At 39.0% G+C, this 19,434-nt stretch overlaps 1 protein-coding gene across 4 annotated transcripts in view; it reads right to left on the reverse strand.

The window, feature by feature from the left end:
• STK32B (serine/threonine kinase 32B) overlaps positions 1-19,434 on the reverse strand; it is a 163,349-nt gene that overhangs the window by 71,480 nt on the left and 72,435 nt on the right. For all 4 annotated transcript variants that reach the window (XM_074541751.1, XM_074541750.1, XM_074541752.1 and 1 more), the window contains one exon: positions 4,766-4,939. In XM_074541751.1, coding sequence (XP_074397852.1) covers positions 4,766-4,939 — 174 coding nt within the window. The remainder of the gene's footprint in view (positions 1-4,765; positions 4,940-19,434) is intronic.

The following is a 19,434-nucleotide window of genomic DNA, read 5'->3' on the forward strand; positions in this document are numbered from 1 at the left end:
TTGGTATGCTGTGATCTTTGATAGTCCTTATAAACTGTAGCTGTATTATGGTTATTTTTTCCCTAGTTCATCTACTTCAGACCCTACTACATTTTTTCTCCATCTACACACACTTGCCAGAAAGTAAAAGACTATTAGTATGAGCAGAAATCTGTAAGGAACTGTGTCCAGCTAAATCTCAGGTTGGCACTATTTTGCCTGTGACACCTGTGAAAATCTAGGGGCAAATTTTCCATCTCCAAGTAATTTTTAAAACTATTTACTGCTTACATACTAAATGGAAAATGCATGAAGGGCACCGTTTTAAACCAAGTTTGTTCTTTTGCTGTATGCTGTCACAAGTGAGACAGGGAAGGCCCATTTTTAAAGTGTCTAATCATTTAGATGTAGCATCTTCTTTCACCAGACTGTCAAACAACTTGGCAGGCTCAATGATAATGAACAGTTCTGAACACAGAGTAACTCTTGTCTAGTTGGTAGCAGCAAGACAGCCTTAGCCTGCAGTGGAACATCTGGCAGAGGAAACTGCAATGCTCAATTTGCCACCATTTTCCATTAGCTTTGGCCCACCCTGCACTGCTATTGAGTTATTGAGTTTGGCCCACCCTGCACTGCTATTCAGAGCTGGAATAACTCCTGGTGCTATTCTCCGTTGGAAGCAGAACTTGGAGGAATGGAAAACAGACTGGTGATCACACAGTACAGACCTGCCAAGCCAGGCTGATTCCAGTCATATTGTGCTCAAAAAAAATTTTATATGTATACTTACATATGTACACACACACACACAAACAGTTTTGCATTAAATAAACCCCACTAAAATAAAAGTGTCCTGGGCACACTGATCAAAGAGCTAGTCCAGTATCCTCAAATTGTGCTGGAAGGTTACTGCAATTTCCATTCCAGACATCTGCCACATCCAGCCTCCTCTCTAAGCAGATGAAAACCAGTGGAGCCAGACGATGATGAAAAGTTGTGAGGGCAATGCAGTTAACACTTGTCCCTTAGAAAGAGAAAATGTGATTTTTTTCAGCATGAGCATGTTACCAGGGCAGCAGCCACAGCACTGCAGGGCCAGCACTGCTCTGAGCCAAGGCTGTAGCTGCAAGAGCATCCTGGAAGAGACAACCCTGGAGCTACTGCAGGAAGAACTCTCTGAATGGAAACAGGCAGCCTGCTTTGGTGAGGAGGCAGGTGGTTTTATTGAAATGTATGAACAGCAACATTTGTGAAAAGAGAAAGTTGAGTTACTCATGGCTGAAATAAGTTTATTCAGCCTTTGATGAGAAAACTTTTGTCCAATACATTATTCACTGGCATTATACAAGTTCTGGAAGGAATGTGTTTAGTCATACCATCTTGAAATGGCAGAATTCCGGATTTGATCCAAAATTTGACAATGTTTGAGATGATGTATACTGTAAGAAGCCTTTCTGGGTGTACTGGGATCCAAGGGTCTATAAGAAATACCATCCATCCAGCTTTAAAATAGTAATTTTTTCATGTAAGAAATGTGGATAAAATATAATTGCAGCAAGGCTGTGAGAAAATAAGGGGCTTTGGTGTAACTCTTGTCTGTGATCAGCAATCTCAATATTAAGTTAGCTGTTGTATAAGTGAAAAATTTACTCAGAATAGCCTTCTAATAATAGCTTGAAACTTAGATATTTTCTTTTTAAAGTTTTTATAATTCTGGGTGAACATCCATGCAAATGCAAACATTTACAATAGAGCTGCAAGACACAGAGCAGCATTCATCATTGTACCATAAAAAATAAATCCACTATAGCAGAATTATGCATGACAAATACGGATTTTATACACATGGATGTGATCAATAAAAATTGCAAGTTTCATAAATACACTAGAACAGTTTTATTCTATTTATAGCTAAATTTTTCCCTGCAGTAACAATAGTCTTATTGCTGAAATGATTGCCACATTCAAAGTACACACCACTAACCACATCAACAAACACAGAGGCACTGCAAGGCATCCCCAAGGGGAATGGGCACAGTACTGATCTCTACGCCCCCTGCATCCATTGTCACATGCTGGGAATTCCTGTCCCCTTCAGTATCATCTCCTTTTCTAGCAAACTTGTGGGGCCACAGGCTAACCTAGAAGAACCTATTCTGTCATGGTGCTGGATGCAATAGTAGTGGAAATCTGAACATGTTTCATACAAATATGGGATATTATGAGGAATTAAACTCCTAATTCACACCCCATATATTCAGTTCTTTTTGATGCTGCAGTTTGAAAATCCACCAACTCAGTCTGATAAATCCTTTTACTATTCTTTCTTTGTAGCCAAGACAACATCTAGGATATGTTGTCTCTCAGAGGCTCTCTCAATGACTCTCTGACTTACTAACATTTTTTCCTTTTTGCTGCTAACACATTCATTTTAAAATGAAAGATCTTATATAGGTTAGCATGTGAATGCTGACTGGAAGCACTTGGTAACAATGATATTGCTGAGGCCTGCTACCACAAGGTATAAACACCAAGCAGATCACTGGTTTCATCTCCAAATGAGATGGTGTGTTTGCAGTGATAAAGGAATGACTAGATGTGCCCTCACCATGCATCACTGCTGGCTCTGCTCCTGCACCAAATTGAGTCAGCACTGCACTCCTGATGCCAGATATGCTACAGAGATTTAAGGCAGCTGTAGACCCATCCCACAGACTGCAGTTCCAGGTGGTGGTGAGACAGAAGGCAGAGTATTCTGGGTTCTCACCTGGCTAAATAACATGACCATGGACAAGTGGATCATTTGGAATTTTGCTGTAACTTGTGAGAAGATGAGAGGCAAAAGGCTCCTCATGCCACAGTTGTGTCATTCGGGCAGTGAGCAGTGAAGTGGGACAGACACAGGCAGATCTCAGGACTGCAAGCTTCAAAATAAACATCTCTTCCATAACACAGCAGGGTCCTGAAGCAGATCCCTAAACAACAATCCTAGCCAACCAGTCAGTGACACACTGCAGCCTGAGAGAAAGCTATTTTGTCCAATCTTTCTGTCAAAACTTTTGATGCAGAGTGAAAGCCAAATCCAAATCCCAGAACTCGCTCCCAAATGGAGCCAACAACCAGCTCTGGATGGCCATGCCTTCCTCCACCTCAGTGCGAATCCGCAAGTGTTGAACCACTATGACTCAAAAAAAGAAAAAAAGGAAAAAAAAATCGAGTGTTCACTTGATTAAGTAATACAAAAGAGATCAAAGTGTCAAGCCAGTTTCATAGTGGGACCATGACAAGGCAGACATTGTCACAAAAAGTTATGAACAACCACAATTACTTCAATCCAGTCCTTCATTCTTTCAAGACATCTGTCACCTTTCTCAGGCTTTTCTGTGATACATTTTTAAGCTACAGACTTCTAGCAAAATACAAGTTTTGGCTGCAAACTGGATTATCTGATGAATATTTTGCCAGCCTATTTGCATAAAAGATCTCACCAATCTGTTTTCCACCAAGAGCATTCCTTAAGGGATTAGAAACAAAGGTCAGCTATAATTCTGAGCTCCACTTTTAAAATACTCACTGAGAAAATAAAACTTCTGCAAAATTCATGGAAATATACTAAAATAGTAACAGTGTACTAAAGAATTCTCTTGCAATATTTGCAAGTTTTATTATATTTGAAGTTCTAACTGCAAGCAAAGCAAGTGTTGCAATGTTTACTGGAATTTTGCACAGTTTCAGTAACATGAAATACCCACCTACCACTGCCTCTCTGCTCAGATAGATTTCATGCTGGCCATTCCTCCTCTGAAAGTCAGACCATATTTTTTATTCTATCTTTACTGCAAAATCAGAAGGCAGCTCTGGCAAGTGGATGGGGTGAAAACTCTCCATTAATGTATTTGAAGGAATTTGTTCATACTGGACTTTGGGAGATCTATGGCACAGCTTAGTTTAGTTTGATCTCTGAAAGCCACATCCAGATTTTGTATATACAAAACTGTATTTTTGCATTCATACCACTCAAATCAGAAAAGAGAGCCCTGAATTTAGCCTAAAAAAAAAAGGTTCAAGCCATAATTTTATAGTTTCATAGTTGCTGTGTTGACATAAAAATAGATGTTATCCCTGATACTTCAGTTAAATGCCAAAATGTTTAAGGGAAACAGACCCTGATTCCTGACACATTTTTTGAAATGAATACTATCTTTGCTACTGTATGGCAGAAAACCTAACAGATTGCTGTGATATAAAAAGTACAAAAAAGATGCAGCATTTATCATTGTTCCAATTGATTTGTACTATTATTCCTACTTCCCCACCTCTCTTCCTCCTGACCTTCATGCAGATGCTGCCAGTAAATGAATTATTCTCAGCTTTAGGTTCTATAACTGCTCCCTGATCTTGTTGTGGGAAGCTCTGGTACTGGATTACAACAACATTTTTGTGTTCAGTAACATTGGGGCACTGGAGAATTAAAAATAAATTAAAAGCAATCAGGCTGCTATTATGGGTTGTATTTAGTGTTTGAAGACCATAGTGAAAAATGTAGATCATAGTAAGAGATCAGGGGAAAAGGGCAGTATGAGTAGGATACAAGGCTACTGAATGGCTGTGGACTGAAAGAAAGCACTTAAAAAGAAAACGTTCCAGACCCAAATTCCACCCTTGAATAAGCAATGGGAACTTTACAGGGGTTTTGAATAAACAGAACTATAAAGTCAGATATATGATAAAGTTCCTCTGCTCTGCCAAAAGCAAGCAGCCCACTCCTCAAATGAAATGCACTCACCTGTGAATGATGTGGTATCTCTGCAAATAATCCAGGGAAAGGGCCAGCTCACAAATGTAGAGTTTAACAGTTCCTTCATTGAAGTGCACGTTCTGCTGCAGATGGTAGCGCAGGTCCCCTCCGAGTAAGAGATCTACCACCATGAACATGTCCTCTTCATCTTGAAAGGAATACCTGCAGGAAAGAGTTACAGCTGAGATCTCAGGGCGGATGGTGCAGTCACAGCCATGCCTTGGGCTGGCTCTCATTAATGAGGTCCTGGTAGGTCCCTGATTTGCTCAAAAGGCATGCACAGAGAGGCATTCTCACTGCTGAGGTCAGTCCTGCAAACAATCTTGGATTGTGGTGGGACTCTGAATGTTTAAGTGTTGTGCTTTAACCCCAGTGACAGCTAACTACCATGCAGATGCTCTCTCACTCCTCTTTCCCCCAGTGAGCTGAGAAGGAGAACCAGAAAAAAGTAAAAACTTGTGGGTTGAGATAAGAACAGTTTAGTAATTGAAAAAAAGTAAAGTACAATAACAGTACTAAGGATAAAAACAGTAATTGTAATGAAAGGGAGAGAAAGAAAACCTGAGAAGAACAAGTGATGCACAACACCAGTGTGCATGATGTCAAGCCTGTCCCCCAGGGGCTATCAGCCCTTCCCTTCCAAATCCCCCAGTTTATATGAGCATGATACTTGATGGTGTGGAATATCCCTTGGACAGTTTGGACCAGCTGTCCCAGCTGTGCTCCCCTCCAGCTCCTGGTGCAGCTCCTCACTGGCAGACAGGAGCCACTGAAGAGTCCTTGACACAGGGTGAGCACCGCTGAGCAGCAGCCAAAACATCAGAGTGTGATCAGCATCATTCTTATCCCAAATCCAAAACACAGCACTCTTCTAGTAAGAACAAAACTAATTTTATCCCAGCTGAAACCAGAACATGAAGGCAAGCAGAGCTTGAGCTACTGCCATACTACTGTTTTATTTGAAACATGGATTAACACCTGAATGTTGATAAAACAGAATTTAAAATACCTTTAAGATTTTAACATTCTTAAATAACCATATACTCATTCAGGTGACGAAATACCTTACAAAGTAGTACCAATAAAATGGAAGGCCTTGAAACACACTTAGTATTTACACACATACAACTCTAGTTCAGTGCTTATGGAAAGTATCCTGGTAGCACTGAGAGCTGCTGTCCCAGGGGTATTTTCCAGATGCAATAAAAATACACAATGTTCTATTAGCTGAGTATTTTTTACAGCTTGCAGTGTAGGTCCAAATTCAATAAGGAATAAAACTGCAATTTTACTGCCTAACAATACTTTTTCTTTTCAGTCAGCAACCTATATCTTGTAAAATGACAGAGTCTTCATGGTTACTGACTGAATTCTTCTGGACCCTTTCCCAGAACTGCCTGCTGAACACTCTGAGGAGCAAATTTTGATGTGATTTAAATCCTGTAAATCCAACGGTATAGCCAGTCAATGTAGAGTATATATATACACATATACAGTGTTTGGGCAAGCAGGAATTTCCATGTGTTTCTACTTACCTTGGTTATGCTGCCATTGCTCTGGGCTTTTGTGCTCTGAGTGAAGTGACAGAAACCTCTGGATTTAGTTTCTAAATGCAACTGTATAAGATTCCCAAATGGGGTATGGTAAATACCTTATTTCTGATGTGAAATCACTCTTTTCTTATAAATTGTTTTAGAATTAATTTTGATGTGAAGTTATATTATAGCAGATATATATGGAGTACTGAGAGGTGATCCACAATGATAGTGCCTCTTCCAGCACCTTTGCTCCCATGAGGTGTGTAATGTATGTTGGCTGCAGATGTGATTCTGTTCTCCTGAACTTTAAAATTTATGCCAAGAAAATGGAAAAGAGAGGGTTTGCAGAAAATCTGTGCACACCCTCCCCCCAGAGGCAGAAAAGTCTATATTAGATTATTTTAATTGACAGTTACATACAGTTTCACTTTCATTCCCAGGCTTGCACTTACTGAAATGAGGCACTGCTCAGGGGTTGTCACAGATGGTTCATTTTGAATTTAATGCTTGTTATTCTTTCTGAACACACTTCTGAGAAGTGACTTTCTTTCATACTCTGCTCTTGCATTTCCGTGTGACTGTCAAATGCCAGGAGGGGAAAGTAATTTTATTTGCATGAAGCTTACTTCTCAATAAGTGAAACCTCTGAAGCAAAATGGCAAAGTAGGTGGCACATGGTGTCTGCTCACCTCTAGAGAGCCAGAATTTTGTAACACACAAACATATAAACAGGATAACAAAACAGAAGGCTTCAAGTATATTTAAATTCTTCCAAGTATTGTGCATTACTGAGCCTGGAGCAATTGCAGAAGCAAAGCTTAAATGTGTAGTTAAATTTAAGATTTTTTTTTTCTTTTTTGAAACTTGTTGTTTTAGGTGAAGAAATTGTAGCAATTAGCAGTGGTAAAGTCATCATCATAGAATGGCTTTGGTTGGAAGGGGTCTTAAAAATAATCTGCTTCCAACCCCCCTGCCATGTGTGGACACACCTTGCACACATTGGACCAGGCTGCTCAAAGTCCCATCCAACCTGGCCTTGAACACTTCCAAGGACAGGGCAGCCACAGCTGCTCTGGGCAACCTGTTCCAGTGCCTCACCATCCTCTGAAAAATGTTAATTTTTCTCTTCAGTTACCACTTAAGTAAGGCACAGATTTAGTTTCTTTCTTCTTTATATTATTAAAATAATTTTTGGAAAAAAATTGCAGATTGAAAACTCTACTTCAATAGTAAGTGAAATATTGTGTTTTGTCTGGGACTAAAGAGCACCCTTGGTGTCTAAAGTCATATGATGACATGTCAGTAGAATGGTACTGATGCACCTCTAGTTTTGAGATATAAATGTCCTTAGTCTTTTTTTTGGGCAGAGTGTGAAAGCAGGGTAAAGAGTGACTGCTGTGAACTTTAAATCCAATGATTATTCCCTTTTTTTTTTTTTTAATTTATGAGTATGTTTTAAGGTGAATGTTCAGTCTAGGCAAAAGACCCATGAGAATCATCCATGGAATGTGCAGTCCTGTTCACATCCAGATAAATGCTAACACTTTGTGGAACATGATTTTCACTCCAAACATGTTTTTAGGCTGATGTACTCTGGTTTTCTGTGCTTGTGAGTGGGGAATGGTGGTTTTTTGTCACCTGCCAGGGAAGCTTTTGTGCATTTGTAATTATTAATGATTTTAGAAAGATATCAAACAAAGCTTTCCTACAGGGCTCAACCAACCTGCACCCATTCACTGCCTTGGGACCCTCAGGGAATTTTTGGGAATCCAGGCTGGGATGACAACAGATGGGTTTTGTCAGATCTGCTAGTGAATCAATCTCCTGCTACTGTGCCTTGCCTCTCAGGTAAGGACATGAAGTGCAATCCCTAAGGACAGAGCTACAAGGCATTCCAGAATAACTGTACCTCTAGAACAAAATACTTTGAACCCAATCACAAAATTCAAACAAAGAAAACCCTCAACAAAACCAAAAATATCCACAACAACACCAAAACTAAACTGGAAGACATTCAGAAGTACAGCTAATGTTTGCACTAGGCAGCCTTCCCACATAGAACACTTCTCAGATTTGTCTGGGCCATCTTGACTAGATCTTGATTTGCTAAGAAAGGTTGAAGCAGATGATCCTTGAGACCCTCCTACCCTTTTATTCTATGGTTCTGTGATCTTTCATGACCTGTGGAGGGAGCACAAGTCAGTTTTATATAGATGTTGAAGGTAGAATGATGTACACCATGACACAGAGGTTGTGAAGCTCCCAAATTCTCTCTGATGTCCTTTCTGCTCTTGCACTCAGAGTTATTAGTTTCTTTTGTACTGATACGAGTCTCTGGTAACTCTGCCAACCCTGCCAGAAGTGTTGTGTATAGTGGTTCAGTTAAGACAAAAGCTGTATAGGCACAGTTTGAAGGAATGCACATGTTCAGCATGGTATCACCAGGTTTTTCCACCCCCTCTAAATTCTCTCACACCTGACACCCATCATTGTGCTACTCTTACACCTCTTCTCATGGGCAGTGCTGTCTTCCCCACGCAGTTGATCCAGCTGGGTCAAACCTTCATGGGTGTGGTTCCCTGTCTGGATCAGACCACAGTGTGATTAAGATCACTCCAAGACATTTTCTGGAAGGTAAAGAAATTCACCCTTGTGAGACTGTGTGTCTTTGACCTGGAGGACAGCTTGGGCATGGCAAACAAGGGAAGATCTCTGGAGCTGTCAGGCAGTCCACTAAGCAGATCTTGCAGCTACCAATTTCTAAGCTACTGAATGCAGAGCAGGAGTCTCTCCAGGTCCTGCTGTGCAGCTGGGTAACAAATGGTGTTATTTTCCTCCTACCCTGCTTTAAGGACTAACAGGACTTTGTGTACTAGCTTAGACAAATTTGGTTTGTCATGGTCACAAGCAATCTAGTCCTATGCCTCTCTCTCTCCAACAAATCCAGTATTCTGCCTTTACAGAAGAAATGAAATATTACCTTTATCTTTTTTTTTTTCTATTGCAGTATTTAAAGAAAAAGTAGATTTTGATATATTGGTCTAAGAATTGAAATAGGCAAGTGAAATACTTGCCATGGGAGAAAGGAATCTTTGAAAATATTGGTGCTGGTTGGGGAGGGGCTGGTGGCAAATCAGAGCAGTGGAGATTAGTTTTCAAGCAAACACTGTAATTTTACTTTTGTAAGCTTCTTATCTGTTCAAAGGGAAATGACATAGAAAAGGGTTGATTGGTTTTTGGAATAAATTCAGGGGTTGTTTGGGATTTTTATGTTAACCATGTAGCTGAGAAATACCTTCCAAATGAATTGTAACATTGTGACTTATGTTGAATATTAATCAATTGATACTGAATACCAATAATACAGTATTAGTTATACTAAAGACAATGTTCTAATCCTCCTTGAAATGAAAGAGTAAATTACTTGAAACAATTTTTCTTGGTTTTTTTCTAAGTAGTATCATTCTCCAATTATAGGAAAACTGTTCTAAATACAGATCCAGCCTCTGCTTTCACTTGGTTGGAGAAAAGTTTGAATGCATTATAATCATCTTTCTCCAAATTAAGATAAAATTATAAAGCCCATAGCAAACAGGGAATTGAATTTTTGATTATCTTCAGACTGGAAGATAAACTATTATTGAACAGAGTCCTTGATGGAAACACATTTAAACAAAGTAGTCTGAATAAGTTGTATCTATTTCCACATTTATATCCGTATATTTGTTTTAATAATATCTAATTTTTAGTATTTATATAATATATGTATTTATTATTTGTAGCTCTGTCTTCATAAAAGCAATTGCAGATGAATAATTAAGATAATTTTTCCCCCTTATATTCCTTCTTTTTAGTTAACCAGGGTAATTTTTCATTTAAATCCTTCCAGTTGAGGCACCCAGTATTAATATATCTTGTTTCATATGAAGTACCTGGAGAAAATGACATAATGATGGATATTTTATATACGACTTAAATTAAAGATTAGAAGCAGATTAGAAAAATTTCATCATTAAGACTAAACCTAACTTCATAATCTTGAGGTAATCAGTTAAAGCAAGGTATGCACAGTTCATACATTCAGAGAACACTTCTGCTTTCCGCTGAATATGACAAATTATTGATCCTTGGTGTCTCCTAACTACGAAATTAAAGAGGGATTCTTTTCCAGTTTTCCTGGTAACATTAAAGGGACATGGGAATTTTTTCAATGACAGAAACCCCCCCCACTAGTAACTGCAGATTTTCCCAGTGTAGATGGCATTTCTTGATGTGGTTACCTTGCTTTTTTTTTCTTACCAGTTCAATTTGTGCAATTATGTTACAGAATACTCCTCACCCACTGTAAAGCAGCAACAGGTTTAACCAAGATTTACTGCATTGAAAAAGAACAGGTCACTTAAAGGCCTGAATAATTTGACATTTGCCAAAGAATAGAGCAGAAAAATAACAGTCCAGGGCTCTCTTGTATGGGTATGGTAGAATAAAATATAGCTGTAATATAAGGTGCCATAAGTATAGGATATAATATAGGTGTCAAAAATAGCAACTTTCATCAGTCAAACACCAAATCATTTCAATCTGCCCTAGGCTGAAAAGGTGTGCTGAAAACTGTTACACCCACTGTGACTGCAAATGGCAAATATTTACCTTTGAATTACATTTTTCATAAAATGAAGTGTAGAGCCAACCAAATTAATGTTTTTGTTGAAGTTTGTGTGTTCTGCCACCCAAGGACAAGCCTCAAGAGACAAAGCCTCAAGATTTATTAACTTTGTAAATACAAATATGCAAGTATTTTGAAGGAATGTTGGAAATGTTCCTTCATAATGTCAGTTTTGTTTACATTTCCATAGATTTCTTTGTTATTTTGAAAAATGGATAAACATTAGTTATTGGAATTTGAGATTTGTGCTTGCAAAGTCTTTAATAGAAGTCCATCGTTGGAAAAAAAAAGGAAATACACCTGTTTCCAAACTCAGAAGGACAAGAGTCATTTCTACAAACGTTGTTAAGAACAAAGGACAATTACTTTCTTTATTCTTCCTATATTTCTTTATAAAGTTATGAAAATATATTTTAATATTCTCTAAGAAAACTCCTGAGAATGGGGAATTTCTTCTGTAAGGAATTTGGATGTTCATGCTTATACCTTCTCAAATTCTTTTTAGTGATGAAGTAACCAAATAAAACCAGTAAGAAAAATGCCTACATAAAAACTAGCCTGAAATTAGGTTGAAAGATGACTAGAATTTGTTTCAACAAAGATAGCAAGAGACTTATTAGCATAGTAAATATTTACCATTAGCTCCCACGCAGGCAAGGATTATTAATTAGAGACAGCTTAATATTTATCCTCACAAGGAAGAAAATTTTCTCTCTCCAGGAGGTTGAGAAGACCACAAATCCTCTTTGATCTGGGAAAGAACTGTTCATCATCTGGACATGAGCTGGCCATGTGCACTCACAGCCCAGAGAGCCAAAGCTGTCCTGGGCTGCATCCAGGGCAGAGTGGGGAGCAGGCAGGGAGGGGATTCTGCCCCTCTGCTCTGCTCTGCTGAGACCCCACTGGCAGGGCTCATCCAGCGCTGGGGCCTCCAGCACAGGAGGGACAGGGACCTGCTGGAGCCAGCCCAGAGGGGGCCACCAAGGTGATCAGAGGGATGGAGCCCCTCTTCTGTGAGGAAATGCTGAGAGAATTGGGATTGTTCAGCCTGGAAAAGAAAAGGCTTTGGGGTGACCTAACTGGGGCCTTCCAATACCTGAAGGGAGCCTACAAGAAACAAAGCATGTAGGGACAAGACACGGAATAGCTTTGAACTGAAGACAAGTTTACATTAGATATTAGGAAGAAATTCTTTACTGTGAGGGTGCTGAGTTCCTGGAACAGGTTTCCCAGAAAAGTTGTGGCTGCCCCTACCCAGAAAGTGCTCAGTGCTAGGTCTGGTGAGGTTCTGATCAACCTGGTCTAGTGAAAGGCATCTCTGTCCAGGGCAGCTGGAACTAGATGAAACTTGAGGTAGGTCCCTTGCAACCCATGCCTCTCTGTGATTTATGATCATTCCCATATGCACTGTCAGCATTTGGCTCAGTTGAGATACACAAGTCAGACAACCATGCCATGGGCAGGCAGCAAGTGATAATGAGCTAAACAGGAAAAAGCAAAATGCAAAATACTTGTTGCTTGCTCTATTACTATGCACTTTGCTTTCAGCTGATGAAATAAAGGTCATTACTATATTTTTGCATGTAAAAACTACAGTTATTGATCAATGCTGTTTTGAAGTGTTTCAGTTCTGAGTCCTGATTATTTGAGATGGTTTGTTTTGGAGTACATTTTCTTTCACTCCTTCACCTGGTTCTAATCAACGAATGTTTTGCTCCACCTAAAAGAAGCTTTATTTCTGCCTCTGATTTCCAAATGCTAGGGGAGTAAGAGGTCATTTGAGATGTGGGTTATGGTAATAATTGTAGATTGTGAAAAAGGGCAGGCTAGGATTTGATGTTAGGAAGAACTTCTTTACTCAGAGGGACTGGAACATGTTGCCCAGAGAAGCTGAGCATGACCCATTCATGGAAATGTTCAAGGCCAGGTTGGATGGAGCTTTGAGCAGCCTGATATAGTGGGAGGTGTCCCTGCCCATTGGAAGTAGATGATCCTTAAAGTCTTTCCCAACCCTAACCTTTCACATTCTATGAAAACATTGTTTGTCTTTCATCGTGGTGATATGGTAGAGAAACCATGAGAGAAACCATATGATTAAATGTAGGTGGTCATCTACTACATGAGAAAGAGTTCTTACAATTTTCTGTTCCTTTTAGGCTGGGACTAAAGAGCTTAGATCCAGGGTTTGCATATGACCCATGGTCATGTGAGATCTCTTACACTGTGATTAAATAGTGTTCACTGTACATTAGAATAGACACACAGAATAATTTTGGATGGAAAAGCTCTTCAGATGTCAGGAATTCCAAATTCCAACCTCCTCAAAGCAGGGCTAATTTCAAATTTAGTCAGATTTTCTGGAACCTGATCCAGGGCAGTTTTGAAACTCTCCAGGGATGAGAATTCCACAGCCTCTCAGGGAAGCATGTTCAGGCCTCATTTAGTCTTGAAGAGACATTTTGCTTATATCTAGTTAGGATTTCTCTTGCTGGCCTATGTCACTTGTGTCACTCATGCTTTCAGTGTACGTGAGATTTTCTCCATCTTCATGTCATCACCACCACCACACCTTTGGGTAATGGCTGGAATTAGTTCCCTCCCTCAGCTCAGCAGTGTCATGTCCCTGCTTTGCTCTCCAACCCAAGAACAATGATGCTTCCTCAGATCTTGTAGAAAAGGGCTGGATGAACTCATTCCAAGGAAGACCACTGCAGTAGGTAAATTTTGAGAAAATAAGTGGCATTAGTTAAAACTTTCATAAACACTTGTTTAAGGCCTAGAAAATTTCAGACAAATAGGATGAATTTTTGGTACACTATGAACAATGAAACGGAGGAAAAAAATCACTCTGCTATCAATTACTGTGACTCTGGAAACATTTTTATTCCCACATATTAAGAGCTCTGTTTTTGCAAAAGGCTGGTCTCTAAAAGTGTTTTCTCATAATTTGTTTTTCAGGAGAAAATTAATTACTTTTCTGGCTCATTTGCTCATATACTTGTAGACTTAATGACACAGTCTCATGATAAAGTCTGTGTTTTCTCAAATATTATTAGACCAATGATAAAGTAAGACTTGCAAATGAATGCAAAATAAGCTCATTTCTCAGTCTATTTGTTTGGGATTTTTAGCAGACTTGGATGCAATATCCTCAAAGCTCATTTTAATTGTTCTGCTCTCATGAAAAGCATGGCAGCTTTCACCAGCCTCACTCAGTTTTACTCTCTGAGACCAAAGTCTGCTTCATTCTTCATCAATTGTTTTCCAAGTGTTTTATCTTTCATCTATCTTTTGTTGAGTGAAATAAAGAAAAGCCTCAACTATATTCTGTTCTATTTATAGTCTTTAAAATAGATACATCACAATTATGCATGAGAGCTCTATTTTGTTTGAGTGAATTAGAACATATATATATAGAAGGCACTTGGGATTTGTTGATATTCTCATCTGAATGCAGCCTCTGAACTCCATTCAGCTGCGTTGGAGATGTGCTGTGACTTGGCCAATGTTCACTGAGTTCTTCATTATCACTTTGTGTTATTATCACTGCCAATTTATAGTACTTCATGTGCACGTGGCACTACAGCAGTAGCAATTATGTCTGCAGTGCCAACGAGCCTCTCTTGTCTCTGGCTTGTCTCAAACACTTCCAATTAAAGCAGGCAACAGACAGCTTGTGTGACGAACTCAGGGAAACTGCTCACACAAACAAGGGCCCCACTACCAATACAGGAAACTGCTCACCTAGGAAAAGAGGTGCTTGAGAAATTTGTGGGTGAAGAAAAAGCTCGTGGGGAATAATGGACTGAAAACTTGTACCCCATTTGAGATGCAGGTCAAGATCTCAGTCTGTAACTTGCAGAGATTGATATATACATAAATTATGGAATAACAGAATCCTTTAGGTTGGAAAATACCTGCAAGATCAAGTCCCACCATTAACCCAGGACTGTTAAGCCTACCACTAAACCATGTCCTTAAGATCCACATCTACATGTCTTTTGAACACCTTCAGGGATGGTTACTCTAACACTTCCCAGGGGAGCATGTTCCAATGCCTTACATCGTCCACCCTGATAAGTAGAAAATCGAGCACAAGAAGAAGGAGGCCAGCATGGATGAGCAAGGACATCCTAATTGAACTCAGAGAGTAAAAATAAGTGTACAAGAGGTGGAAGTAGTGGTGGGCGATCCAGGAGGAACATAGAGTTGTTATCTGATCTTGCAGAGACAGGGTTAGGAAAGCCAAGGCTGACCTGGGCTGCTGCATCCCATTCTTGGCTCTCCAGTCCACAAAGAGTAAAGTGCAGGGCCACAAAGACGGATAAAGAACTGGAGCATTTTTCATGTGAGGAAAGGCTGTGAGAGTTGAGACTGTTCACCCTGGAGAAGAGAAGGTTTAGGTGGGATCTCATCAATGTGTACAAACAGCTGATGGGCAGAAACGAAGAGAGAGACAGACTCTTCTCTGGGGTGCTCCGTGACAGGGCAAGAGGTAATGAGCACAAATTAAAGCACATGAATCCCATGTGAGCACAAGGAAATACTTCTGTGAGGATTGTCAAACATTGGCTGGACAGGTTGCTCAGAGTGGCTGTGGAGTCTCCCTTTGAGGAGATTCTAAAATCCCCATAGGGAAACTTGTCTTAGGTGACTCTGCTTGAGCTGAGGGTTTGCATCAGGGGAGCTCAGGATGTCACTGCCAAACTCAACAATTCAGTGAGTCTGCAACATTCTCATTGCAGCAGCTAGCTGGCTTTCTAAACTACATACAATTAAAGGAGTATTGAAGGACAGAATTTGAGCAGAGGTTTGTCTCTGGAGACAATAGAAAATTTCCTCTGTTTCTCTTCCCTCTGTCTCACAACTTCATTATTTGAGGTTCACCTTTCTTCATTTAGTAGAAAGTTTTAAAAAAATTAGTTACCAATGCTAATAGCTAACTACTTAACAAGGATTGTATCTGATCAAATAACCCAAATAATTGGAGCACAGAGCAATAAAATTGTGCTGTGACAACAGAAGCTAATGAAAGAAAACTATTTGGTCTGGACTTATGCTTTCTTGAAATCCAAAGTTGAGCAACTAAACTTGTGATAGATTACCACGAATGATTTCCAAACTCTCTCTATTTTTCACTTAAAACACTGTAATATCTTAGAGACAATTTTGTGTCCTTTTTTTTTCAGTTTTATGAAGCAAAGAAACATCAAAATTGCAGCACTTATCATTAAGCTTCAATCATAACAAATTTAATCTTCAGCACAAGATTCACTGAATGAACAACAAACCACATACTGGAGTTAAGAATAGGTATATGTTTTTGCTGTGTGTAACCTTAGACACTGCACTGATTGTGTAGGTGTATCTCTGTGTGTTTGGCGCCCTGCATGGGTTGAGAGGCTTAAAATAGTGCTTTTCTTTTTCATTTATTTAGGCATGAACGAGATTTTCCTCTGAGCTACACAAAGCCCTTAATTTTCCTAGTATGGAACCTAGAAAAGGCAGATCAGTCTTTCCTTGCATGCATAAACCTTCTGTGGTTAATTTACTCACTGCAATTGGACAAATTTCCTATTATCCCTTCCCTCTTCCTGACTTCACCATAAAGGAAAATTTCTCACTGCTACTGAAATAAATGTTCGTCTTGTTTTGGTTTTGTTAAAAATATACAAAAACTCTTCAATCAGCTTCCAAAGAATCTCCTCCACTCCAGTATAATCCTGGTGAATAAAGCCAGCTACTTAAAAGGCTTCACTCAAGCAGTTTCTCTTAATTTTTGTCAATAATATAGTTAATTTAAAACTGTGGTGCTGATGTATGATGCTTTTAATCGCGTGTAGATGCATACAAACATTTTCAGACATTCCTCTTCGTATGATGTACCTTATTTCTTAATTGTGGGTATTTCTAAAATGTTAAGATAAATTAAACAGGATGGACCAAAACACATCTCACTCTGTCAAATCTTCACTAGCTCATTTCAGACTTACCCTCTTAATTGGCATGCAAGTTATTTTGCTAGCTTTCCAAACCCAAAAGATGAAGCAAAAATCTGAATAGTAATGTGAAGAATGTAGTGCAAAACAAATTAGGCTTATTGTTTCTCTGTCATTTTAAGCGAGGACAGAAAGCTGTTTTCAGTTTAAATTGAAAGACAATTTCTTTCACACAAAAATTTCCTTACAAAATTCAATTTCCATGTAAAACCCGATTCTTCTGGAAGGAATGTAAAATAACAGTGTGATTTAAATGATCCTTCAATCAGCATGAGCATGCATGAAATAACCTTTTCTTTTTATTGTTGTTTCTCACCCATACACGAAACCTAGGAGAAACCTTAAAAATCCAAATGGGCAGGTGCTCAACAGCTTACTAGAACCAAGTTTCTTCTACCCAATTTTGTCCAGACTACCTTTGGGTACATGATTAATGTACTTTGGGTTAGAAAAGTGGTTTCTCTACGGTCACTGTGCAGTAAGCAGGACAACTGTGGTCCTACTCACAGCTGTGGTAACTGCCCTATGGAATTTCTCTTTTTCCCACTGATTACAGAGGCAGACCAAGGTGATGAGGCTGATGTTTGAAGTGAGCTAGGAAGAATTCAAGTTCTCTAGAGCTTGTTTTTTCTTGTTTTGGGAAGTGCCTAATATGCTCAGCACATCACAGTCACATGTACATTTTCACTGGTACAGAAAGTTTGATAATTACGACTGTCAGAGAAATTATGACTGGTTTTCGTTTGATCAGCAGAGAAAAGTATAAGAGATTTTCTGAATTATGCTGGTCTTAAAAAATTCTGAGTTCCTTCCATAACTGTGGTGCATACCTTGCTTCCGATCACTTAATTGATTTTACATTTAACTCCAGAAAGATAAACCTTCATCTATTCAGGTTAAAAAGACAGGAAAGTCATTAACTTGCAAACACAACATTATGATGCATAGGCCAGGAAAAAAGGCAAATAATGAAAATTTCCCTAATTTGCTATCTATGTTGCTCAACCTCATCTTAAGAAGCTTTTTGTTAATGTTCAATTCCATGTAAAGGGCACCTTGTTCTTTAATAAGAACAAGATTTAGAAAAATGTTAAATTTAAAAAAAGAGAAACACTGAAGGCTTGACAGCTTAAAGCATATGGAAAGCATAAGGAGCCCTTCAGGTTAGGGATCCTGAATTAAGGAGATTCTTTTAGGCAGTTATAGGAATAAGTAAATTAAATAAACATAGGCAATTCTTCTGTGCTTATTTTAATTTTTTTTTTATATTGCTATCTCTACATTAACACCAGCATATCAGTGAAGCTCAAAGGAAGAAAAGCTGCTCAAAATCTCATCTGCTTAACACATCTTACTCCCACATAATGATAAGCAATTGATTTTCTCCACATACTGCAGTGATCAGTGGCACAGCTGGTCCCAAAGTGACCTGCACCGGCTCACAGCAGTGTGAGGATCCAGACCAGCACATCTCTGCGGTTATTTCTCAGCCAGCAGCACCTTGTGCTCATTAATTTGAGCATGAGCACTCAGATAATCAACGCCCATGATTGCTGGTGTCCTGTTTCATGGCAGCTCTTTGCCATGCTCATGCCATGGTTGCTGCCACAGGAGGCAATGAGGCTCCCATTTGTTTTTTGTGTGTGTGCCACATCTTCATGTCCCCTCCTTTTCCCAGCATGTGGAGTGGGACATCTTCCCTTGGTAGACCTCTTGGGTCTTCTTATTTTCTGAAATGTGAGTACTGTTAGGAACGTTCTTTGATGCTCTCAGCAGATAGAGAAGTTGTTTAACACAGTTCTTGGATCATGGTTAGAACCATAGCTCTAAAGAAATAAAAGGGAGGAAACACTTTTACTGCTTTATTTTATCCATGAATTAACAAATCTCTGAGTACAAATATATTTTTCAGAGAGGATGTGCTGAATGGGAATTTATGATCTCATCATGTGGAAAAAAAAACCAAACCCAAACTCTAGTTCTGCCTGTATTCTCTTTGTTTAAATTTTCTGGGAATGGATCTCAATTATTTGCTTTCTTTATTCATTGTAGCTGCTGCCAAAAAGCAATGTCTTTGTCATTGCAGAAATTTATTTCAGAATATGAATAATCAAACCTTACTGCCATCCTTAGATTCAGCATCTTGTTTTTTCAATTCCAATTATAGGCACAATAAATGTTAAGATTTGTTACAAAACTGAGATAACTCTTGCCTTTCTAATTTATAGTTGAGTTTATCAAGTTGATTCAGAGCAATCACAAAGAAGCAACTTCATATGTCAATTCTATCTCACCCCAGACATTTAAATTATTCTGTAAAATTGTCTGTCAAGCCTTCAGTGCTTTCTCATTTTTTAAATTTAACATGTCACAGTCATGCTATTTGTGGAAACATTGCTTAGGTTAATAGAGGTGCAGAGAGGAGGGGCAGGTCAAACTCTCAGGAGCAAGGGA

The sequence above is a fragment of the Zonotrichia albicollis genome, chromosome 5, assembly GCF_047830755.1.
Source record: "Zonotrichia albicollis isolate bZonAlb1 chromosome 5, bZonAlb1.hap1, whole genome shotgun sequence".
Lineage (NCBI taxonomy): Eukaryota > Metazoa > Chordata > Aves > Passeriformes > Passerellidae > Zonotrichia > Zonotrichia albicollis.